Genomic DNA, 26,992 nt, shown 5'->3' with positions numbered 1-26,992 from the left:
GATTTAAATTACAAATAGAACTTTAAAATTAACGTAACACTATAATATAATTAATTTTAAATTATCAAAAAGAATTTAAATGTACTTATTCTGAGCTGTCAATCTCAAAAGTGCACTCATAGTGTGCATTGATTTTTTTGATGAAAATAGATGGTTTAGAAAATAGAAATAAAAAAAACCGGCCAAGTGCATGTCGGGCCACGCGCAATATAGGTACAGAATTTTTAGTCTAGCTTTTAATCTACTTCCCGGCTCATACACGTGGAGCTAGGAATGTTTTATAGAATATTAACTATCAAAGAAAGCCCTCTTAAAGAAATTCGAGAAAAAATGGATTTGCATTTTTTGCAAAAGAAAAATAAATAGTTAAAAAACTCATTAAATGACGGCGCGTAGTAGTAGTATGTTGGTTAATTCTTCTAAAATGTGCGAATAACTAAAAATAAAAATAAATGATGAAATGAATTGTACTTGTATCTACAGTGTATAACAAAAATAAGTGATAATACTTTAGGGTGTGTACGTGTTCCTTGTAGAGAGTTCACTGTGAAAGTAGTAGCGCTGAAAGACGAATTTGTTTTTTACTTTTGTATGGGCAAGGGCCGGAGCGTCACGAGTTTCCCCATATAAAAGTGAAAAAAATTGGTCTTTCAGCGCTGCTACTGCTGCTACACCCTGTATATCTACAGGTTGTAACAAAACTAAGTGATAATACTTTAGTTAGAGTATTTTATATTATGTGTCCCTTGTATAAAGTTCACTGTGAAAGAAGCAGCGCTGAAAGACATTTTTTTGTGATTTGCATGGGCAAGCGCCCTGGCGTAAAGAGTTTCCCCATACAAAAGTGGAAAAAAATGTTCTCTTTCAGCGATACTACTTTTACACTAAACTCTATACACGGGACTCATACACAATACACACACTAAAGTATTATCACTTAGTTTTGTTATATCCTGTATAATATATTATATTATGAAGCTGAAGTGTTTGTGTGTTTGTGTGTTTGAAAGTGCTAATCTCAGGAACTACTCGTTCGATTTGAAAAAATATTTTTGTGTTGGATAGCCCGTATATCGAGGAAGGCTTTAAGCTAATAAATAATGCCGGTTTTTTTTTTATTTTCCTGAGTATTCATGTTATGATAGAATTTACTTTTAGTTGAAAATACGAACTTAAAATGTCTAATATCTCGGCTCCGATATAGTTTAGCTATATGTCCCCCATAATAAAGTTTACTCCCCTTGATATGTTCTTTCATAATATGCCGGTTTGGTGAGTGGCCGCGAAATTTGAAAATGACGCCAATATTACCCAAACCCCTTTACTGAACCATGAAAACTTTGCAAACCAAGATAGATACTAAAGTCAATTACAAATGTTGGTACCGGGTACTTAGTCCAATTATATTCGACTTTTTAGACAGCGAAGTTCTAAAACCAGAAATGTATGGGATTTGACATGACACATCGCAAGCGTTATACACTTAGTGACTTAGCGATTTGTTATGTCAATTGTCAAATCAGGAGGATGAGTCAAGATCTTTTCTTTATCACTTCTTTATAGAATCGCCAATGAAAATGTATGGAATTGACATAAGACGAGTCGAATGTCAACGTCATATAAACGAACGCTTATGTCAATTCCATACATTTTCATTTGGCGAACTCTATAACGAAGCGATAACGAAAAAGTCTTGGCTAAATGGCCAGATATCTAATTAGGTTATCGAAACAGTCGGAAGCAGTTTGTCTAAGCACACTGAAGCTGTAGCATGCGAATTGATCAAGGCCGTGATCAAGACATTCGGCGAAGGTCGCATACATCTATTTTAATTGAAAGAAATGTTCGAACGCCACTCATAGTTAGGGTGAATATTGTGCAGATGCTACTCACGGACACAGTACTAGTTATAAGATGAAAGAGATTTTATAAGCAAAAACAAATTTTAAAATAATCCATGGATAATTCATATGCATAGGCATTTGTTTTATATAATATTATACAATGCAAATAAGGACTAGTAACACCAAATTTGACGACACATAATATTCTTATTAAAAACATTTGGCGCTAGAGGCATACCTGCATAATATTATATTTTGCTAAAACAATAGTACGTTTTGACATTATCAGGTAATGCACACTTTTAACGGTAGCACTCAGAGATAATAAATGATTAATTACTATTTCATTTTAATTTTATGAAGAGTTTGACATAAAATGTTCGTAGCTAATTAGCTATGTCAAAATCTTCATTAAATTAAAGTCGTTTAATTAAGGCTAGTCAACACTTATAGACTTTACAGGGAGCTGGAGCCTAACAAAATTGGACGCGCTAACCGGTGTATGGCGCCGGCTCTACAATTAATTTATTTTCATTATGACTCGACCCATTTATGACGCGCCTCCGTACTGACGGCTCTGACGGCTCGGTGGGCGGTCAGAGATCTTCTAGTCAGGTCAATTGATCGATATTCGATGACAACTGCTACTGCCATATCGACTTACATGTAAAGATCTAAGGCGGCTTGAGTGAAACGAGGTGATGGTTCGTCACGCCAATTTTGAGAGCGGTTTGGAACTACGTCCGATCCGAATCCGGTCCGATTCTTTGTTACATAAGAAAAATATTTATTTTAGTATCACAATTCATTCAAGTTCAGTGACATGATTATTACTCTTGATTAAAAAAACAAAACAATCCGTAACAAGGCGCCCGCCATAGGTTTTCGTACATTAAAATATAGGGCTGCTACACTATTAGTAATTCAATATTTTATCACAAAACAAACACAACCGAAATCTGTTCTCAGGCACGTACGCCATAAATCTTAACTTACAATACGTTTTATGATCACACACATTCCCTAACCACTAAATCTATAATTTCGAGACGGAACTTGCGCCCTTTGGGAATAAGGACCAAATTGGCTTAAAGTGAATGAAAATTTTGCACAACTAACATTGTTGGCGTTCAATAGAAACACGGTTCACTTCGAGATGACCTTGAGACGAAATTAGCATTTAGGACTTTGTGAAAATACATTTATGTATGGTTATTATTAAGCACATTATATCGCCCACTGTATGAGATACTGATAAGACGAAGTACGCGACCTGAATAGAAAATGGGTTTAATTTTGGCGTCTGTTTTCAACGATTTTAAATAATACAATGTAAAGGAAGGATACGAGAGAAGGAAAAACGAAATTCTTAAATTAATTGTATTTTTTAATAAAATGTTCAATTCCATAAAAATGTTTTTGTAATTTTTTGCCAGAATTTTCATCGTAAAATTGCCGTATCTTTTTACATTCTCAAAATTAAATTCAAAGCTGAAGAGTAAAAAATATGTGACTCACATGACAATTTAACCAATTTACATTGGTAGCTAATAAAAAATGTAACCAAGTTAACTACTAATGGTAAAACTTTTTGCTTCAAATAAACTAAATTCTGACAATACAATAGCACCCTACTTAAAGCCTACACGAAGTTTTCTGCGTGGTTGCCTTTCCATTATTGTTTTTTTAATAATATAAACACATTAGGGAATAGAATAACAACTAATACAAAAGCGATCCAATAACCTATCATATAAAAAGTGGATTTCAAAACGTGTCTTCGATTAAATTATAACAAATTAGGGCTGCCTCTATCTTTTCATCTTTCGAGTTTATTCGTGTTTAAAAAGTTTCATCTTAAAACACAGTGACAAATGTATTTGTCACTGAAGTGAACAAAATATTTTAACCAACTTTTACTTTTGAAGTTTTATGTGGCCAGCCGCCAGGCTAAAGATCTTGTGTTTTTAGTGCCTATGTTTTAAAATGCTTTCAACGAGTTAATAGTTAGCTAGTATTATGTTCAATTACCTACTAATGGAAAATGGAGGTAAAAATATTACCCGATATTTTCAGGTGCGCAAAAAGAAATATCTTAGTTATTTTACTTATTTTTATGTGTATCATAATATCATAGATTGAAGGCGTTTTTTGTTTCCAACGCTATAATCACAGTATTACAAATTAAATATTGTAATACTGTGCTATAACATTACAACGAATAGTCCGATCTAGATAAATCAAAAACATCTTTGGTAAAAATGTTATTATCACACTGAGTAGATCCCAAAAGTAGACAGAGAGAAATAGAAAATTATTGATATATAAATTACAATCATAATATTTAAAGAGAAAAGATAGATCAATTGACACAAATAAAATATTATTTAATATCGACAACCCTAGCGATTTTTAAGAGGGTCAATGGCACGAGATAATATTTTTTGCTGTTGCTATATTTGATAATAAGCTCCTAACAAGTTACGTGCGGATTATATAACCGATACTGAACGTACAGGTTTTTTAACCTTTGCCAAAACATCGTTATCACTATTCAAATAGATAAAAGTATGAGTAGACCTTAGATTTGTGTGCGAAAAGTCTAGAAATACGATAAAAAAAATTGTGATGAACGTTACCTTTTTTCAAGCTACCATTTCTTGATTAGATACTAACTACTCTAACTAACTTTATAACCCCATATTGATAACAACATTTACACAGCGAATAACTATAATAATAATAAGGTCTACATGGGACTTGTCTGGCAATGGCATAGACTAAACAGTAGACCTAGTTACGCCGCGTAAAAGAAAATATATGTAATTGTTTTGTTTCTAGAGAACGAAGAATTATCTGTTTGCTAGTAACGCCCGTCACAGACTTAGCTATAATATATATTAATATACCGTACTATAATATATATTATTATAGTAGCTACCAGAAATATATATTATAGCTGAGTGTGCGGTCACGCGAAAATTAGTATAGAAAATATATAGTAATATGCCTAGCTATAAAAATATTAATATATATTATAGCTAAGTCTGTGACGGGCTTAACCTACGCACTAGAACTTAACGGAAGAAAGTTTTGAAGTTTGCCAAAAATAGGGTCGGGAAGGGTCCGCAAATATTTGGCGGTGAGTTTCTCTTCGCGGAACCAGTCGAGCGGGTTCCCAAGAGCTCAATGTCACAGCACACAGTTTATGTACAGTACAGCAACTCAGCCGTGTCCTCGAGGTCAAAGTCGGTCAATACCGAGACTAGCACTGTCGGAGAAATTGATTCATAGGCAGGTCTACATTATTTGGTTGGGTTTGGCCAAGCTGTCGTTAGATACGGCTAACATTGATTTGACATTACGCGACCGAAGAAACATAGGTCCGAATTAAATTTCTCTATTGTCTTTTTGTTTTGCAACTTAAAGTTATCTCAAATAGTACTTTAAATGGGTCTGATTTGGACAGCCTCGTATAATTGTGGTCTACGGAATATATTTGTAGCATGTAATGTGTGATGTCTCGGTTGTTTTCAGTCTGTCATTGGTTATTCAATTAAATTAATTTCTAAATTCTGAAATTCAGCTATCGATTATAATTGACATAGATTTTTGTTCTGATATTATATTATGTATAAGTTATATATTATACGAGCTTTTGCCCGCGGCTTCGCTCGCGTTAAGAAGTATTATTATATACAAACTTTCATCCCCTATTTTAACCCCTTGGAGGTAGAATTGATCAAAATCCTTTCTTAGCGGATGCCTACGTCATATCATCTACCTGCATGCCAAATTTCAGCCCGATCGGTCCAGTGGTTTGGGCTGTGCGTTGATAGATCACCATGTCAGTCAGTCGCCTTTGAGTTTTATATATATAGATTATGCATTAAAGCCTCTTGAAAACGATTCAGGTCATATGACTCATAGCATGAAATTAATTATCGGTTAGTACTTGACAGCTGAGTATCGGCCTTTCACGCCTTGTTACCTGAGGTTTAAGGATAAACCCTTTTTAAATTTACCCTTAATACATTGCAATAACACTTAACAACCTTTTTAATTAATTTGAATTACATAAGTTCTCATTAATATTGATACACGACTTCAGTATTTATTGCAATCGTAGAAAGGTTTAAATTCGTACCAAGTTAACAGATGAAAAATTAATCCTTTATCAGACCTTTTAGCACGTCTCGTATATTTCAGGTCAGAGAAGAAAGTCAATTAATATCGCAATTAAAATTGTTTTCATTGAATCACGCGCCGCTAGCCTTACTAAAATGATCAATGTAAACTCTTTCCCTTGTAGTCTGTGGGTGGTGGTGGTGTAGTCTCTAAACATACATTAGGGCTCCCACACAAAACTGCGAATTCGCATCGCATCGCTAATATCGCGACAAAACTCATACTAAAAATGACATTGCGATTCGTTTTGTGTGGGAGCCCTTATTAATACTTAATTCCATCGCTGCATAGTATAAAACAAAGTCGCTTTTTTCCCTCATGTCCCTTGGTTCCCTTTAATCTTTAAAACTACGCAACGGATTTTGATGCGGTTTTTCTTGATAGATAGAGAGATTAAAGAGGAAGGTTGATACGTTTAATGACATTCATTAAATAGTGGAGAAATACTGTTATTTTTGGGGTTTCTCATATGATGTCGTAAATAATTAAAAAAAATCCCCTTACATTGAAAACGCAGGCTGAATCCTACGAGATTTTTTGAAATAAACATATACCATCGCGGAGTTTTCTGTAAACCTTTTCATATTGTGTGCAATACTTAGTAAAGTATTGTACACTATGAAAAGGTTTACAGAAACTCCGCGATGATATAATATGTCTAATTGTCTATCTCTTATGGATATCCCACAATAACATTTTTTGTCATTTACTTTTAACTTCAAATAATGGCTAATTTTCGAAGTGATTTTAACCAATACGGCTATAATCCTTATTAAATTAAATACTTTAAATATATTATTGATTTAATATAAATCTATATGGCCCTTTACAGCATAAGAATTAAATGAATATTTTCGAAGATATTACAGATTTAAAAATTGCGGGACATAGCTTTTGCGGCGGTACCGACCAATGCCGGCCACAGGTAGTAATGACTAATGTATATAATAAATAAAAACTACTGAATCGATTTTAATTATTTCTTCAGTGAGTGACATAGGCTATTATATATTTTACACCCCTGCGAAGCCGGGGCGGGTCGCTAGTAAATGATAAATAATGAATGTAGACGTGTATTTATTTTTTAAAGCGCGAGTCCCTCCACTCTTTAGCGATGGATCATGGAACACTAGGAAGGTATCCACGAAAACAAACTGACTTAGGTCTAAGGTCCCCATATTATATGAGTAGGCTGATCTTTCCCTTCAGATGACTCATTTGGACTTTTTTTCACCCATCGAGTAGGGTGGGTAGTAAGTGCTCTCGGACAATCAAATCTCGGCGGCTCTGCTCGGTAGGTGCACAATAGACATAACGACCAGTAGTTCGACTGCAAAGAAACGGACAGGTTTCAATATCTGTCAAATTCGTCGGGTTTCACTAGGATTAGAACGGAATGTGCCTCGCGCTGGCTGATATAATTTATTTTTAAATATTTAAAATAAAGATTTCAAAATTGGATTCTGACAATTTTAATCGCATGTGCCAAAACACAAACAACAATACGACCAAAGAGGAACACGTCCATCGAATATGTCATATTTTTAAATTCGTAGGTAACAAGTTAACAACCCTAGCGAGGATTTTCGTCATAATACGTCAAATTTAAAAATTTCAACATCAGTTCTAAGTCGGCATACTCTATCATTCTGTCTACTCTGGTAGGTGTAATCAAGCCCTTAGACATATTGCTTTCGACAATCCAAGTATGACGTATTTTCCCGTCTGTATGTCGGTCAGTTTTACGACTACTGTCAGATTGCCCTTGGGCACCCCCAGATATCCGGCCACGTCAGACAATTAGCCGGTCGTTAATGGTTTATGCGCTTATCCTGTGCCATGATAATATCGACACTTCTAGAAACTTCTACGGAAACATCAATGTGTGTATTTTTGGTGTTCAGAGCTTTGTCTTTCTTAAAATCAGTGTAACAACAGCAGTATCTCTGCTTTAAAAAAAATCAAGGTGATTCAACCTCAATTAAAGTGCGGGTAATTTTTTTCTAGCTCTAAACGTTCTAATGAAAATGAAATTAACTGAACAATTTTTTACAATTAACAATACACAGATGGTAAAATCGGCATACCAGCACTCCAAAATATTTTTGGGTGCCTGTTTTTATAAGTTCTCTTCTCAGTTTTAACTTTTAGCCCCTTTTTTTTAAACTGAGAAGAGAACTTATAAAAACGGGCACCCCAAAATATTACCAAATTTTTTGGAGTGCTCGTATGCCGATTTTAGCATTACTTATTTGTTATTGGGAACATACTATTGCCGTCAACGCTATTTCCGCATATTTCATCATAAAGCATCACATTACGAATGTTCCTTGCAATACTGCATCTACCTTGCATCCTCAGATCGTAACAAGAGCAGCACTCGAGTGCTCTAATCTTCAAGTGTTCATCTGAAGTGCATTACCGTGCACGCGAATTTCACCCATATTAACATACATTATGCACCACATTTAAATGCATTTTCCTTTTTATGATTCATGATTCTAAACTTACCAATTTGTACGGTAGATTAGGTTGTTGCAGACGGTCTGTTTTTGTTCAGCTTTCGATTCGCTCATAATTTACCTGAACCAATAAATAAATACGATTGTAATAACTTGTAACAAAAAATGTACGGACAAAAATAATGGGGAATTTCAAGAATATTTCTAGTATTAATCTATTAAGAAGCTTGTTGTCTAACTGTGATGTATTTTATGAATGTTACTCTTACCGTTTACGTATTTTTGTCAATAACGTGTGTAATAAAAATGATTTAATAAGTGTGCATTGTCAGAAATACGTATTTTACGTATTTTTAGTATGTTCGAACTTCGATGTCACTAACAAACTACATAAATAAAACATAGTATAACGCGGGGTTTTAAAAATCGGGTACCTCCCTATTGCATCACCAGGATCCATCCCTATAACACCTCCCCTCCTGCGCCTCGAACGCCGCGGACCGCTCCGGCGCCCGCGCGGGGTCCGCTGGCCAGTCAGTGCGATTTTGACAATCAAGCGGCGCGCTGTGAAATTCGCGCCTCTCCGATCACGCGATCCTCCGCGCCTCACTCAAACGGTCATACCAGCGATGTTTATGTTCCCGCTGGCCTCTTGTGATTGCTTATTTTTAATTGTTAACGTAAATGTGCTAATCTTGGTTAATGAATAAACGATTTTCAGTACAGAAGCGTTAAACTGGCGCCCATACTAGTGGCTCGAATCCCGCGGCTCGGACATTTTTACGTACATAATTACGTAAAATCGTGTAGGTAAATACCTAACCCGCTTGTGTGGCAGAAGCACGGACCTCCTACGTGATTATCCGTTCGCGTTTGGTTCGCGTACGATGACGAGAACACGTCAGGACGCGCTCCGGCATCGTCAACAAGATGGCGACGGCACGCCAACCGAGACCGGCGACGAAGACACTACCGGCGAGTTCGGTCGCGCTGAGCAACCTGTGGAAGGAACGAGACAACCGCAGGCACCAGCATACCAACTCCCCGAGCAATTTCTATCTACGCTGGTAGATAGCATCACACGCGCTCAAGCTGAAGCGAACAGAACCCTTATCAGCTCACTGATGACATCCGCCGGAGACTTCAGGGCTTCTACCCCGGTGGCGTCGACGTCATCAGCATGTGCGCCCGGCGGCAACTTCACGAAGTGCACCGCCAGATTCGACGGGTCATCCCATGACGGCGAAGTATTGGAGGCATTCCTCGACGCCGTCGAGATATTCAAGGACTGCGCAGCCGTCAGCGACGAGCATGCTCTCCGTGGATTACCAATGCTCCTGGAAGGCGACGCAGCGATATGGTGGAGAGGCGTCAAGTCGTCGGTCGCGACGTGGCACGACGCGCTCGCACGACTCCGCGCAATCTACGGCGTCGCTCAACCGGCGTACAAAATATTTAGACAGATTTTCGCGTCCGAACAACAAGATAACGAACGCACCGAAGTTATGTTGTGTAAAGTGCGCGCTCTATTCGCTAAGTTGCCCTATAAAGTAGACGAAGTTATGCAAGTAGATATGTGTTACGGTTTGTTATGTAATAGACTTAAGAAAAGAGTGCCCCGCGAGTCTGTAAGTAGTTTAGATGAGTTACTGTGTAACACGAGGATCGCGGAGGATAACATGAAGGAATATCAAGTAAGTCCCGATATTATTAAAACACGTAAGTCGCAAATTATACCTACTTCTACTGGCCAGCACCCCGCGCGATCCAATTCGCCTTGCACGAGTACTGTCGCTACGCGTAATAAAAACAGGCCGCGTTGCAGCTATTGTAGAGCTTTCGGTCATATTAGTGATGAGTGCCGTAATCGCGAGAAAACTTCCCAAATAGGTAATAAGGGTAACGACCCCAGTTATAGTTCACCTAAAGTTGTCCGATGTTATGGTTGCGGTAAGACTGGTGTCGTGAGGGCGAAATGTGATGTTTGTAACCCGGGAACGTCGACTTCGATGCCGGCGAAAAAAGAGGGGACGGGGCTCAATAGTGCGACATTTAATTATACCGACTCGAATAGGGATGTTACGTCGAGTCGCGATTTTTGTTATTGTTCCGATAAAGGTAGTGACACACATGTACACTTAGGTAGTACAGTCGCGTGCGAAAATTCATCGCACCCTATGGTGAATATTCGTGTTATGGGTCGTAACGGTGTGGCAATAGTCGACACGGGTGCTACACATTGCATCGCGAGTCCTATGTTGCACCGAATTTTAGTCGACGCGGGAGTACAATTTATCGAATCCCGCCGCGCTGTACGTTTGGCTGACGGGTCTCAGATGTTGCGGGACTTGTTGTCAGCTGAGGTCACAGTCACGATTGAAGGTCATGAGGTAACGAGTGAGTTCCTGGTACTGCCCGGGGACGAGACTAGAACACTATTGGGTGTCGAGTTCTTATCCCGGGCCGGTATGGTACTGGATGTTGCTCGAGGTAAGTGGATGTTCGCGGATGATCCCGAACTTTTGTATGACTTTGTGTATACCTACTCCCTTAGCCCAGCTGACACGGAGCTGTTGCGCGCCGACACCGCGCAGCTCTCGTTGCGCGAAGATGAAGGAACCAAGTTGTCAGTGGAGGAAAGGCGCACTCTCAACGAATTCATCAGTGACAGAACGGCCCAATTTGCGCGCCACGGTCCTGCCACGGAGTTCGCCACCCACCGTATAAAGGTGAGTCCAGACCAGGAGCCCATTGCTAACCCGCCGTACAGGATGTCCCAGAAACGGAAGGAGGCGTTGCAGAGGGAACTAGACAAGTTGCTACGTGACGACGTAATCGAGGAATGCGAGTCTCCTTGGGCCTCGAATGTCGTCCTCGTGGCCAAGAAAGATGGAAGCTTGAGGATGTGTGTGGATTACCGGAGGCTCAACGCGGTAACCGAGCCAGACCGTTATCCACTCCCGCGCATTGAGGACATCCTACACGCGGCCAAATCCAGTGAATACATGACAACCCTTGACCTGAGGTCAGGGTACCATCAGGTCAGCCTTTGCCCTGAGGATCAGGACAAGTCGGCGTTCACAACGCCGCTCGGAACCTTCAGATTCAAACGGATGCCGATGGGCCTACGGAATTCTGGGGCCACTTTTCAAAGGTTGATGGACAGGTTCCGTTCAAACCTGAAGGGAGTAGAACTGCTGTCCTACTTGGATGACCTGGTCCTCCTGTCACCAGGTCCCTTCGAGAGGCACCTGGCGGACCTGAAGGCCGTCTTCGACCGGCTGGCCTTATTTAAGCTACGAGTCAATAGAGACAAGAGTCATTTCGCCCGAGAGTCGGTCAGGTTCCTGGGCCATGTTATCGCACCAGGCGGAATCCAGGTGGATCCGGACAAAACCGCGGCGGTAGATAACATGCTAGTGCCCAAAAATGTGAAACACCTCAAGTGTTTTCTGCAAACGTCGAGTTGGTTCCGACGTTTTATACCGAATTACGCAGAGATTGCACGGCCCCTCACTAACCTCCTGAAGAAGACGAACGTTTGGCGATGGGACGCCGAGCAACAGGAGGCGTTCGAGCGCATTAAATCTCTCCTCGTATCCGCTCCCATATTGCGTCAGGCAGATGAGGCAAGGCCATTCATTCTCTGCACTGACAGTAGTGGATATTGCCTCGGGGCCGTTCTCATGCAGGGGGAGGGCTCCGATGAGAGGCCGATCGAGTACGCAAGCCGACTTCTCACCAGTGCCGAGAGGAATTACTCGACGACTGAGCGGGAGGCTCTCGCTGTCGTGTGGGCTTTGTGTAAGTTCCGCGGTTATGTGGAAACCGCGAAGGTTATTGTTAGAACGGATCATCAGCCCTTGCGGTGGCCGATGAGTCAGAGGTCACCTAGCGGCCGACTGGCCAGGTGGGCCCTAACTCTGCAAGAGTTCGACCTAAGTATTGAATACACACCCGGACGTTCAAATGTGGTCGCAGACACGCTTTCGCGGCCCGTTTGTTCGCAGGACCCGGTATGCGACATATGTCTCACCGTTGTTGATCTGCCGAAACGGAGCAGTGGTGACGTCCGTGACAATCAACTGATAGACCCAGAGGTTCGCAAGATTATTGAGGACTTGGAGTCCGACGAACCCTCTAGGGGGAGACCATGGTCCGACCGCGGATATACACTTTCCGACGGAATCCTTTATAGGTACAGTTTGGAGTCCGACGACGGAGAAGACGCATGTTTGGTTGTGCCCGAGCACGAACGCAGGCAAGTGATGGCTGACCTCCATGATGCACCTACAGCAGGTCACTTCGGAGTGGAACGCACCTTGAGCCGCGTTCGGTCTCGCTACTATTGGCCTGGCATGCGCACGTTCGTGACTAATTATATTAAAGAATGTGTGCCCTGCCAGAGGTATAAGGCCGACAATCGGAAACCAGCGGGGCTGCTGCAAACCCCTGCCGTATCGAGAAGATTCGAAGTTGTCTCGGTGGACCTATTCGGTCCATTGGTTGAGACCCCAAGGAGAAACAGGTGGATCCTGATCGTGGAGGACGTCTGCTCGCGCTGGGTGGAATTGTTTCCACTCGAGAATGCCACCAGCGTCGAGTGTGCGCAGACGTTAGCCAACGAGGTTTTCCTCAGGTATGGTGTGCCACGCCGCCTCATCAGTGACAACGGCGTGCAATTTGTGAGCGAGGTCATGCAGCAGGTATGTCATGTTTTAGGGATCAGCCAGTCGCTCACGCCATTCTACCATCCGGAGGCCAACCCGATCGAGCGCAAGAACAGGGACCTCAAGGCTCAACTTGCTATTCTTGTGGGCCAGGATCATGACACCTGGGATTTATACCTCGCTGCGGTAAGGTTCGCGATGAATTCCGCCGTTACAAGCAGTACAGGGTATTCGCCGGCGCAATTAACTTTTGGAAGAGAGCTGCGAGCTCCTTCTGACTCCGCCACGGATATGAGGGCTATCTTGGATGTGGATAACTTCGTCCCAGGTATCACTCCCTACTTAAAGAAAATGGCCGCGACCCTGGATGACGCCAGAGATACTCACGAGAGGGCTCAGGCCGTCCAGAAGGATAATGCTGACAAGAAGCGCAGGACGCCTCCAGACTATCAGGTAGGGGATCTTGTCCTTCTGAAGACTCAGGGGCCAAACGATGCAGGGCGCGGACAATCCGCAAAGTTCATACCACGCCGTGACGGCCCATATCAAATCGGTAGTATTACCAGCCCAACAACTTATATGTTGAAGAACGTTCAGACCGGGGGGGACGTGGGTAAATATCACGTTTCGCATCTCACGCCCTTCTCAGGCCAGGTAGAACCTCCCGTCCGGGAGAAACGTAAACGTGGAAGGCCACGTAGATACTTAGATAACTAGCCCAACGGCGAGGCGCCTAGTTAGGCTAGAGGGGGAGGATATAACGCGGGGTTTTAAAAATCGGGTACCTCCCTATTGCATCACCAGGATCCATCCCTATAACACCTCCCCTCCTGCGCCTCGAACGCCGCGGACCGCTCCGGCGCCCGCGCGGGGTCCGCTGGCCAGTCAGTGCGATTTTGACAATCAAGCGGCGCGCTGTGAAATTCGCGCCTCTCCGATCACGTGATCCTCCGCGCCTCACTCAAACGGTCATACCAGCGATGTTTATGTTCCCGCTGGCCTCTTGTGATTGCTTATTTTTAATTGTTAACGTAAATGTGCTAATCTTGGTTAATGAATAAACGATTTTCAGTACAGAAGCGTTAATATCTTAATATGAAGGTATAATAACACCTCAGCGTTACTTTAAGGTGGTGCTTCATAATGGCAAATGGCAATGTAGAACTACCAGCAATCACTAACCTGAAAAACAAAACAGACATTTTCTTTCTCTTTCCTAATCACACTCTTAAATCTTGACTACATTAAACGTTCGTACTGAAAAGTTCCACAGATTTAGTTTCCTATTCTTCCTATTTCTTCTCCCACGGGAATTTGAGAAATATTACACTAAAGCTTACACAACCGAGACGATTGACACCTCATGTGTTGAAATCAACAAACAAATAGTTTATTAAGCGGCCGAGCGTGCCAAAGAATTAAATGTAGAGATTCGTTGCATTTGTAGCATTGCATAGTATTTCTACATGTATTTATGGCATGTATTAAATGACTGTAAAAGTTAAGGGTTCCTTCAATATGATTCAACGCAGGACAACACAAAATACACATGGTTCTTAACTTTTAAAACGGGCAAGAGACTTTTTTAACGTATTAATTAAGAACATTGCTTACCGTGGCTATAACATCCGTATACATTGTATTGATCTTTCTAGTAGTAGTAAATGAAACAATTATAAGCAAAATACATAATTATAATACATACAATTATAACACAAAACCTAATTAATCTATGTATCCAACTTCGATCACTAATGTGTATACACGGACGTAAAAAAATACGGACGTAACCTTCTCTAATCACGAGTGAAGCCTAGTTATGGCCGCCCGTGTAGGACGTGTGCGTGATATGAGGGTTGCCATATAAATCATAAATTTCCCTACTTTTTAAATTTTGTAAACTCAGACAAGTTAAATGTATTTTTTATACCTACTTAAACATATTTTTATGTTTTTTTCGCTTCAGAAATGTAAGCGGTTGTTAAAGATGTCATAATGAAAATATTATTTTTATGACTCTATAGATAGAAAAAAAACACATGTTACGTACAGAGAAGTATATTATTTAAATAACATTATTAGTAATAATGATTATGTACAAACATTTACAATAATAAAATTATTACTAGCTATTTGACCGAGCTTTGCTCGGTATTCGATAAAACACGAATAAAATGACATTTTCTAAAAATAATTCCTAGCTAGATAGATTTATCGCCCCCGAAACCTATGTACGAAACCTGTATACAAAAAGATATAAGATACTTAAGTCCCGTAACCCGTTTCATCAAACAATCAAGTAATCTTAAATAAATAATGGCTTGTTAAATCAGTTAACGGCCTGTTAGAGCTATCGAGAGTTCTACCATGCGCTAACGTCAAATCAAATCACCTAACATGGTGTTAAATTTATTCCTAGTCTAGAGGTCCATTCAATATTTTCATTCCTAGGTCTCAATGACGCTCGGGTGACTACACCAATAGCACCTTCCCTCCCCTACTACTGAAGGAAATCTAAGACAACAATTTTATCTATGGACGCTTCACACCACGTCAGTCTGACCCCGTGCTAAGTACCTGAAGGACTTGTGTTACGGGTACCAGACAACGGAAATATATTTAATACTGTTATACTATACATATATTTAAGATTTTTATTATATGATACACATATTTAATACACACCCATGACCCAGGAACTTTGAAAACTTTTTGTTGCGTCGGCAGGATTCGAACCCGCGACCCCCGGCTTGAGCCACCGACAGCCCACCCACTGAGCCACAGAGGTCGTCAAACAACAATTATATCCACTTTTGTAAATTAAGAAATTAATAGGGGTGTAGACTATTTTTAGGAAATATATTTATTTTACAGATGTACCATCAAGGAAGTTGATTCCTATGCAATTGACAGACCAACGTTATTTGGTCGAATACTTATGTCAATTCAATGTTAATTGTGATTTGTCGGCTGGGTTTGACGTAACGCAACCAAACTACTTAGGTCCCCGATTTGCATAGGAATCAACTTCTCTGATAGTACATAAGTATTTTGTTACACCTAAAAATATGTATAAAAAATAAATACACTCTTATTTCAATTTAAAAAAATCACTTATTAAATATAAAAAATATTATAAAGTTATTAAGTAAAATATGTCCATTTTCGGTAATTCTTTATTACAAACTCTCAAAAAAACAATAATTTGCATTAGATTTCGTTTACTGTCTACATCCCTATTATTGTATTCCTGCCTAATTACTGGTCAATAGTATTTTTTTTTTTTTTTATGAACTAAGGGGGCAAACGAGCAAACGGGTCACCTGATGGAAAGCAACTTCCGTCGCCCATGGACACTCGCAGCATCAGAAGAGCTGCATGTGCGTTGCCGGCCTTTTAAGAGGGAATAGGGTAATAGGGGAGGGTAGGGAAGGGAAGGGAATAGGGGAGGGTAGGAAAGGGAATAGGGTAGGGGATTGGGCCTCCGGTAAACTCACTCACTCGGCGAAACACAGCGCAAGCGCTGTTTCACGCCGGTTTTCTGTGAGAACGTAGTATGCTAAATACTTACATGACATCAAAATACCTACTTTAAAAATATGTTATCTTACCTATGAAAGGTTATTCCTTGATGTTTTTTGTGTAAGGTTGTATTGTTCTTGCACCATTTTACAACACAAGATGGCATATTTATTTTTATTTATGAATGACAAAGACGTGTCACCGCGATGCAGTCTAATTGCGTAATGGCGGTACGATCGGCTTATTACAGTGCGAGTCTGTGTGCAAGATGTGTACGTATGATCGCCTGGGCTTATTAAGGGTGCTTCACTAATTTCTTAATGGCGATCCGTCCGTATTTTTTTTACGTCCGTGTGTGTATATTAGTGATCGAAGGTATCCAAGCGATTCTGACGTATCTATTGACACCTCAGTTGACACTCTTTACGATGGGATCAGTAACATAGGCTCTGTAATGAAATAAACAAACACCAGCCTACCTAGCATACGCCAACGAGATATCTCACTCTACAAGTTTTCTCGATGTTGTCTCTTCATCTCTATTCACCCTAGCATGACAAACATTTTTTCTCGCGTAGATCTATCATCGAAATAACACATTTTTATAGAGTTTGGTCGAGATAATGTCGAGATTTTGATATTATGAGACGAGTAACTACTCGTCTCATAATGTCAAAATTTAATTATCTCGAGAGTGAGATATCTCGTTGGCGTATGCTTGGTAGGCATGCGTGTAAGACGTTTCTTTAAACGAAATAAAGATTTGTTTGTTTGTTTGTATAGTCAGATTAAAATTTAATAATTTACAGTTCATGAATATAAAATTTGAAAATAACAAGACATTAAACTTTTAGCAATCGGGTTAGAAAAACCCAAAAAGCAACAGTATAGTTTCGCTCGCAGTCATAATGTATACTCGAGTTTTAGTTTATGAGCAACATTAATAAAGTTTACGTCTCAAATCTAGATTTCCCTTTATGTCTCGGCTTTCTAAGCTAACCTAAATACTAGATCTGAATTAATTGTTTCCTCAGATTTGAAAATAGAACAGAACAATGGCGGAAACTAGACTGTAAGTCACAGTTGTTATGACTGTTGTAAAATAACGCATTAAAATTTAAAATCTAATGCTTCACGTTGGCCAATGACCAATGCAAGCGATTATGAACTGTAGAGTAATTAAAATAGCTGAACAATCGACAGCTTCACAATAATTATGGTGGCAATCATATTTGTCTATCATGGTCTGGAAGTTGGAACAGAATATCTTTAACATAATATTTTTAAACACTCTTATGCGCCTTCATTTTAAAGAGAGCTCTACAAAATATTATGTTTTGAAGCAATGTAGCCAACATTGCTAAATTTTCAGTTAAAATATTTAAGTATTTTATGTTTTATTCAAAATTAACACATTTTATTTTTTGTTTCAGATTAAACAAGGATCATTCAAAATTTGTGTCGAGTAGTTTGATTTCGGATTAAAATATGACTTGATTTAAATTCAGTGTGTTTAGTGTTCAGTGATTTTAAGTGTGGAAGCTATAAAAATCAAAATGGAAGCCCTGGAGAGGAGGAGGGTGTTGGCAGCAATCGTGCTGGTCATCTTCTGGTCACAATGTAAGTTTGATAGTTTTTAAGTTAAAAAGTAATGATAATAATAATAATATCTATGGACGATTCACACCACGTCAGTCTGGCCCCGTGCTAAGTACCTAATGATTAGCAATATAAAGAGGGAAATAGCAAACTAGTCCTTTAACTTTCAGAATTTCAATCACTCTGGCTTATGAAGCTTAGATTCAAAAGATTCCATCCGTTTGACAGCCATAAAAGACAAATAGACCTATAGAGAAACCAAACTTAAAGCATTTTTTCTTTTTACGGTTTAAATATAAACTTTGCAAATTCTCTTGTAGTTTTAAGCAAAGTTCGTGTTTCAAAGCAAATACCTATTTCAGTATTATAAACATTCATACATCCTTCACAGCTAAGTACTACGAATTAGTCAAATTCTTATTTCAAACCATTTACAATTTGGTTGCTAAGCCAAACAAATGTTCAACTTACTGCAAATTACTGTTTAATGTTATAGGCTACTACTACTATACTATAATATAGTCAAAACACTTAGGTATTAAGCCGTCTCTACACTTTCAGGCGCGCAGGGTCGGCAGAACAGCACGCGTATGTCGTACGTGTGTCCGCCGCAGTTCGTGCGACTCGGCCACAGCTGCTACTACTTTAGCGACACCACTGCGACCTGGCAGTCTGCACTCTTTGCTTGCAAGGTATGTCTTATATCAGATTCATGTCACTGACAAGTGTTTTGGCAAGTAAAGCTCTGGAAACTACTGGCCAAGAATCAAGATTAATCAATTTTTTGTGATAACGAAATCTAAACTCCAAATGAAGTCTCACGTGAAACTCTCTATTACTTGAAAGATTAGAAAATTTCGTCGTAAATCGTAATAATATATTAAGTTGTTTGACTTGACCAGAGTAGAATTTTAAAATATCGAGTAACATAAAGTAAATACAACTACAATTTGCATAAAATACGCATAATAATTTGTTCTTCAATATAATAAACCTGGTACGGTCTATGGAATTTTATCAACAAACACGCTCGAACGCGGCTGAGGCGTCAGTTGTCAACGCCTATCTCGCGGTCCAATGCGCAGGGACGTGTCAAGACAGCTTGCCGATTAGATGATATGTATTTGGTTAAGAAGGAAAATGCTTCGGATACCTTTAGTATAAATTCTTATGTTATGTTTTTCTTTAACGCAAATTCCTCTATGTTCCATACAGATTCTACTACAGAGCTGTATGTTACATTGTTAAAGTAAAAAAGTATTTTACAATTTACAATATAGTGTGGCTTTTGCGGAACTTCGCGCGAGGAGAAACTATTATTATGTGGTCTTATAAATCACAACTTAGCGTTATTAACACTTTATTGAATACCTGTGCATTGTGCAATATAGCGTCGGGACGTCAACTTTAAAGTAGTCCAAAGCTTATTTTAAAGTCGACGTCCTGAAAATAATATTAATTAACAGTAGCTGTCTATTCTTATTTATGTCTTCGTCAGGTATAAAAACAAAACGATATCCTGACGTGATAATACGGATTCACGTCATTAGTCGAGTGCTGACTGACATAGTCAAGTCCCACAGACAGGTTGACGAGTGTTTCCGAAAATGGACATAATAGATGTTCTCGTGCTCATTATACAAATTGATGCATACATCTCTGAGGTTCGTTTTCTGAGTTTTTTTTGAGTGGAGTATATCTACTATTTGTTCACTTGCACTTTTGATTGGCGAAGCTTAAACATATTGACCAATTATTTACACTATTGATATGATAAGCTCCTGTCAAAAACCTTAAGAAACTCGGTATTTTAGAAATGGCAGAATCTCAAAATCGTTGACAAATATTCTGCAACACATAATCACTAATGTTAATATTATTAAGCATAAATGTTACGCGTTTAGTACTAACCGGTAGCACGGGACCGCTAACTACCAGGCGTATTGTTACAAACTAGACAGTAGACACACCTTACGCTGAGGGGTGAAAGCTGAAGAAAGTGTCGTCTCAGTTGTCACCGCAACATATATTATTGACTACTGAAAGGTAATAGATGGGAGTTAGTACTCGTAGTTATTACTTTTGCGGAAACAGTTTAAAATAGCTGCAGTGGCATGTGACAGTAGGTCAGTTTAAATAGCTCAATTTTAGAAAAATGGGTTAGTTGATGCCGAAACAACACGTATAGAGACGCGACGCGACGACGCAAAAAACAATACAAAATTGATATGTCTATAGTGACGTTACGCTATTTGATACAAGCTTTTACTGCTTGCTCTTGTCTATCGTCTCCTCGTTTCCTTTTAGTGTGTTTAACACTGTGCTACAATTTGAATTGAAGCATTTCATCCGCCTCGGAAGTTCTTATTTCCGAAGTGCATTACAAAGAAAATGGTGATGATTATTTAAAAAACAGCGTAAAAACCTTGTTCGAAGATACGTATCAAGCCAACATGGCGTCTACGAGGTATGAGAAGCGTGAAATGAAAGGATTTACATATTCTCTGTGATCTCCGACTATTCACATGCTAATACACGTTCAGGAGATAAGATAGCTGAACAATACACACTGACATCACCGGTAACGTTGTCATACATACGAAGGTTTGCTGTGACGTTATATTATGTAGACTATACAAACAAACAATTTATTCTTATAAATTGTTCATAAATCTATTTTTTTAAAGGGATAGGAATAGTTTGATCTTGATTTGATCTGAGTTATAACATCTTCATATGCCCATTTATATAAATAAAGGTTGGCAGTAGGCAAGGCTATAAAACCCTGAGGCCTGAAGGAATAAACGGTATATTTTCTTTCATTCTAACTTCATAAGATCTTCTAGAGTCTAGACAAATCTATCAACCAAAATCATTAAGTTTTGACTGCCTGATGCAAGCTAAATTGGTCTTTAAATTAGGTAGTTAATAATTTCCTAGCTTTAAGTATGGTAACACTCATTAGTCATCTACAACCTCATGAGTCAAGACTCAAGACTAACCTATTACAAATTCCAACTCAACAATTAATACTTAAACAATAATTAATTTAGCCCAAAAAGACGATAACTGCTTATATTTTTGGGATATCTTCCGCAATATTTATATTATAATATTTCCGCATTCGAATCTTTCTAAATATAAAACCTCCTAAAAATCCTAAATCCAAATCTGCGTGCAAAATTTCAACTACTTTAAATTCTTTCAAACACATGTGTAGAAAGAATGCAAAAAGATACCGCGAAATGTAAAAAAGCATGTGATTTATTGTCTTAAGTCGGCAGCGATAAGACACAGGCAATTTACAATGACATTGAGAATACATCAATGTATCATCATCGTTTCATATCCACTTGAAATGGCCTAAACCACTGAAAAGACTCATTTGTCATAGAGTTTCTATAGAGAATGGGATTGTTTAAGATGGTCGGTAAAGTAAACAGACCACCGTGGAGCCGCGTGGGTTATGTTTATCTACGAAACTATGTTAGTGAGGCATCGCATGTGCTCGCTCATCATCGTTATAATATTTATTTAAAAATATTTAAATATTATTTAAACTTTTTTCTGACAATGAAACGGCAATTAATAATTCAACGGCTATTAATAGTTCTGACAAATAAAATATTAATATAATTAGAACTGCTTTAACTGGAGATGTCAATTGTTAGCTAGTTAAATGCTTGCTGCTTGCTTGTTTACTGGAACGATTTTAGGTCTTCAAAACTGATGTTTAATTAAAAAATGTATGGAACGGATGCTCATACTTAGAAAGTTATGCATGGCAGTCTATCTCGCGCACATGTCACATGTTTTTGAAGACATATTGTACAAATAAAAAATTGGAACCTTTTATTGTACAAATAAAAAATTGGAAAGGGTATTCGTAACTGAAATACTCTGTATGTAGTAGCATGAAATTTACTGCCAACATTTAAAAGGATTACTCATTCCTCAATTATCTCGTAAAATCAGGCATTTTTCATTTCAAATAACAAGGTTGAAGTAATCAAATTAATGGTTTCCATAATGTATTCATTATCGCAAACGTTTTAGGCCCTTTTCACATGCATACGGTTGTCGTCTAGAAACGGCCCGGCGCCGCGCCGCGCCGTGCCGTGCTAAGCCTTTCACATGTACACGGTTTTCACACGAGTGGCGGTGGCAGTATTCATGCAGCGGAAAACATCCGGGCCCCTGTGAATTGTGATGTTAGCGATTGAATGGTATTCCCCGCGCTCGCCGTGCCTATGATCTGTTCACATTACACGAGTGTAACACGACACTCGTGTCATGTGAACAGGTCTATACTAATTGTCCAAAGTCTATACATGACTGCAAAGACGGCTACCGCGCCGGAACCGCGTTTGTAGTGGGTAAACAATGGACCGCCACGGCGCGGCGACCGTGCCGCAACCGTACGAATGTGAAAAGGGCCTAAGGCTGTCCCTTCGCAAGCTGCCGGTTATTTTTCACGATTTTGCGTCATCGGTATAGATAATCCTAATGACACACTTTTTCACTGACACCATAGTGACATCATCATCAGGCCTAGTATTTATATTTTGAACTGATTAATTGCGATCTTTAACTGTACAAGTGTTATATTACATGTACGTTGGTCGATAGTAGCATCATGAAAACCCTCAACGATTCGAAAAAGACGATTAATAATTTAAAAATAGTTTTAAACAAACTATAGCCAAGAGACTGTGTCGTTTTACTTATTGGAATTGCTTACTACCCTGGATAACCCTGACCTGCGCCAAGAAATAGTTTATCAAGAAAGTACCGGTATACTATGATAAGTTCTACTATGTAACATAGAGACGTGACTGATAAATTATATTATTATTGTTGATAAAGATACCGTATTACGATTATTACGAGTAGTAAACTAATCGTACTACGATAGACATAGTGACACAAAATATATCATATATCTAAGTGATAATACTAAGTGTCCCAATAGAGAAATTGATTTATAAGGAGATGGCGAGCCTTCATAGTCCGAGTTACGTCGACACGTAAAGTCCAACATTCATAATCAAATCAAAATCAAAATATTTATTTCTAAATGGGTTAACAAAGTTAATACTTGTACGGCCGTTCCCAATATTTGATCTATCTCTGGTTTTGCCCTAATAGAGATAGGAATAGCTCACATTAGACATAAGAGACATATATTTTGTATGACAATTCAATGTTAGCTGCGATCGGTTGTACGTCAAACCAGAGATATATTGAATAGTGGGAACGGCCGTTAGAACGTCTACATGAGGCATACCACCGGTTCGGGAACTATTCCAGCGAGAAGAACATTGACTAGTAATCCGACCAATATCGTAGATTTGCCGAAGCCTCCTTTGGTGGAGGTCCGGCCCCTTTTAAGGTAGACCGGCCGGTCGTTGAAGGAGTCCTTTGTTAGACAGATCCAGGACATCCCTCTGTATACGGCAGACAGCAAATCAGTAGTATTACTTGGTTGGTTTGGCGCTCTCGCCGACCTGTCCCACATACCCCCGGGGTGCTTCAGCTAATTAAGGCATATCCTTAACCCAAGGCTTAAAGGGTTTCCCCTGCGTAATCAAAAAACCCATCTGCCATGAATAAGTTTTTCTGACATTATCATAGTAATCTAAAACATGTATTGTTGCACACAACATGCATGCGAAAGCCGTTATCACCTTATCACGAGATACAGTAAGACCGTTATTAAGATAACTCTTGCATAACACACCGTTCTGAAAACTAGGAAATAAATACTGATAAAATTAAGAATGAGGAAAAGGAATATAAATAACAAAGGTGTTGCCCACGACTTTGTGGCTCCAAAATTGTTTATCGCGCAGAAAACTTACTTTTTCTGGGATACATTTTGAGACTTAAAATTTTGCTATACTAAATGTCACTAAATTCGGGCTAGCTTGACTAAGTCTTGAGCTAAGATGACCGAAAAGATTACTAATTGTTTATATATATAAACAATTAGTAATCTTTTCGCATTTACTATTAGTTGTTACTAATATGTATTATGTGCTATTAGTAGAGACCTAATGAAAGTTAAATTGATATCATGTATCTAAATACGAAATAAAATATAGATTTGTCGTCCCTTCCTATTTTAAATTAAACTTCCTGTACTTAAGATGAACTTGAAACCTTACGACAAACATCCTTCAAAACGCACCAGCTGTGTTAGCAATATTAAAGGAATCTCTGGAAACAGTCCATAATTCTCTTCATTGAATATAAATGTCACCTTGGACAATATTGCCTTTTGGAATCTGCATGTTAACCTTCACAATGACAATTGCATATGCATACTTCTCAGTCTAGACTCTAGACCTATGTTAGTATCGTGGGAGCACCGTTCAGGGCAAAACAATCAAAAACCGATTCTTAGGAATTAAGACGTTTAAAATGCAGGCATCATACTGGATTACGTTCAATTGTTGGAGGCTCATCGCTAATTTTAGACGTTTCTAGTAACTTTGAATCTAGTACATCACCATTATCATCAGCTGCTTGCAAAGCAAAGTTTATAGCAAGTCCAAGATTAAAATAAATTGCTTGTAACATTTATTTCTATCCAAAATAATGAACTATTCATACTTTGTAAAATTAATGTCCATTTTTATAACATGGTTTATTAAATACGTCTTTTCTTAGATTATATTTGCACTTAGCTATGTAGAATCATGTTCTCTATATTTTATCTAAGGACTTAGTCATTAGAACAATAATTATTGTACTATTTACTTACCTGTGCTGAATCATAGGCCTCGTGTATGACTTTATTTCTAAGTACTCTAAATACGGCTTACTTTGATAACCTGACTGGTTTCTCTATTTATTATAACTAGAGACCGCCCAATAGTCGAAATTCGACCTTACTTGCAACGACATTAGGACTACTACCTATATTTTGTAAAAAATATTGACTTCATCATAGTTTTTTTCAATTCTTGTCTCTGAGACTCAGCTGATCTCAGACTGGCCGTTTAAGCAATGTCTAATAGTATCTAAAATTAAATAAAAAAAAACAATAATCCATTTTCAATTTGTCAACTTGTTGTCAACAGACTTCAACCATAAATAAAAGAGTATAATTCGTATGTATAGGCTTGTCACTCAAAAATCTGTCATTTTTCCTAGTAGTAGTGTCGTAGTGTGTGTAACGTTTTATTTGTTAAAATAATAATAATAATAATAATACTCCCCACACCGGTTTCGGTGACGGTGGCCGGTTTCATTGAAACCAGGCCAGGTAGGCAGGAGTAATTTTATAGTGCCCAAGTGTGTGCGCAGTACACAAGAGCACTCTCTATTCCTTTTTACTCTCATAACCCAGTGGGACGGAAGACCGACACGACTGGCGAGAGATCAGGCGCAGGACCGACTTTTTTACATGCCCATCCGACGCATGGATCATCTTACTTGTCAGACAATCAGGTGATCAGCCTGCATTGTCCTAACCAAACTTGGAAATAACATGTTTCCAACACGGGGTTCGAACCCACGACCTCCGGAGTCGAGAGCGACGCTCTAACCACTAGACCACGGAGGCGTTTGTTAAAAATATATATGATAAAAGGATAATTTTAAAATAATATTAGCTCGATGCACTCCTTCACCATATAAACTATAACTATGCGCAATTTCATGCACCTACGTTTCCCCATTTTTCGTAAAAAGGGTTACAAAGTTTTTCTCTCACGTATTAATATATAGATTATTATCTATATTTTAATTACTACTACTACTAATTAACTGTAGATTCGTATGCACTTTAGCAGTATCTATAAAGCTACTTAGAATAACAATCCTAATACGATCTACCAGGTGCAGACAGTATTTCACTATCATTAGATCAAGTTCTCGCCTTAGTCGTTACAATTATTTATCCTGTGACTTAGTAACGACAATCGTATATTAAGTCGTGTATAGTCGTATGTGTATATTTAGTCACGTGTACACTGTACAGGGTGTAATAAAAGAAACTGATAATACTTTAGGCCCTGGGGTTTAAAATATATGTCCCTTATATAGAATTTACTGTAGCAACGTTGAAAGAAGTTACTATTGACTTTTATGTTTCCACGAGAAAAGCATCAACATCATGAATTTGCCCTACAATAGAAAAACAAGCTCTTTCAGCACTACAAATTTTACTGTGAACTGTATATAAGGGACACTATATGTGTCCCTTATATACAGTTACACCCTAAAGTATTATAACTTGGTTTTGTTACATGTATATAAGGGACAAATAAAAGTACTATCACCTACACTAAAGTAATAATATCAGTTTTGTTACATTCTGTATATGTATGTGTAATTGTGTACCTATATTTAGTGATGTATTCTCGGTGTTGGGCAGACATGTTGGAATGTTGACACTCGACCTCTACCGACGCGCGACGCGCGACGCGCGACGTGGACGGGGACGGGGATTCGATCCTGTCATCGATCCCCGACTCATAATAATATGCTGATTGAACATTATCAAAATCTGCTGAGCTCCGTTGAAAACTCGTCTTAATGCAGCTAATTAAAGCTTTGAGTAAAAGCTCAAAATTAAAATTTATGAATTGTGTTAAACTTCATAATATCCAAACATTGATCAGTACGTTAATATTTTCATTAGAATTAATTCAAAAGAATTATTTAAAAAAAAATTAATAATTCTTAATCAAAATATTTG

General features: G+C 38.6%; 1 protein-coding gene across 1 annotated transcript in view; it reads left to right on the top strand.

Moving 5' to 3' along the window:
* LOC121730900 overlaps positions 1–26,992 on the top strand; it is a 143,110-nt gene that overhangs the window by 71,504 nt on the left and 44,614 nt on the right. The window contains exons 2-3 of the mRNA XM_042120106.1: positions 18,120–18,306; positions 18,847–18,977. Coding sequence (XP_041976040.1) covers positions 18,243–18,306; positions 18,847–18,977 — 195 coding nt within the window. The 5' untranslated portion in view covers positions 18,120–18,242. The remainder of the gene's footprint in view (positions 1–18,119; positions 18,307–18,846; positions 18,978–26,992) is intronic.

Source organism: Aricia agestis, chromosome 10 (genome assembly GCF_905147365.1).
Source record: "Aricia agestis chromosome 10, ilAriAges1.1, whole genome shotgun sequence".
Taxonomy (NCBI): Eukaryota; Metazoa; Arthropoda; class Insecta; order Lepidoptera; family Lycaenidae; genus Aricia; species Aricia agestis.
Note: the sequence above shows the minus strand (reverse complement) of the source record. Positions and strands in the feature narration are given on the sequence as shown.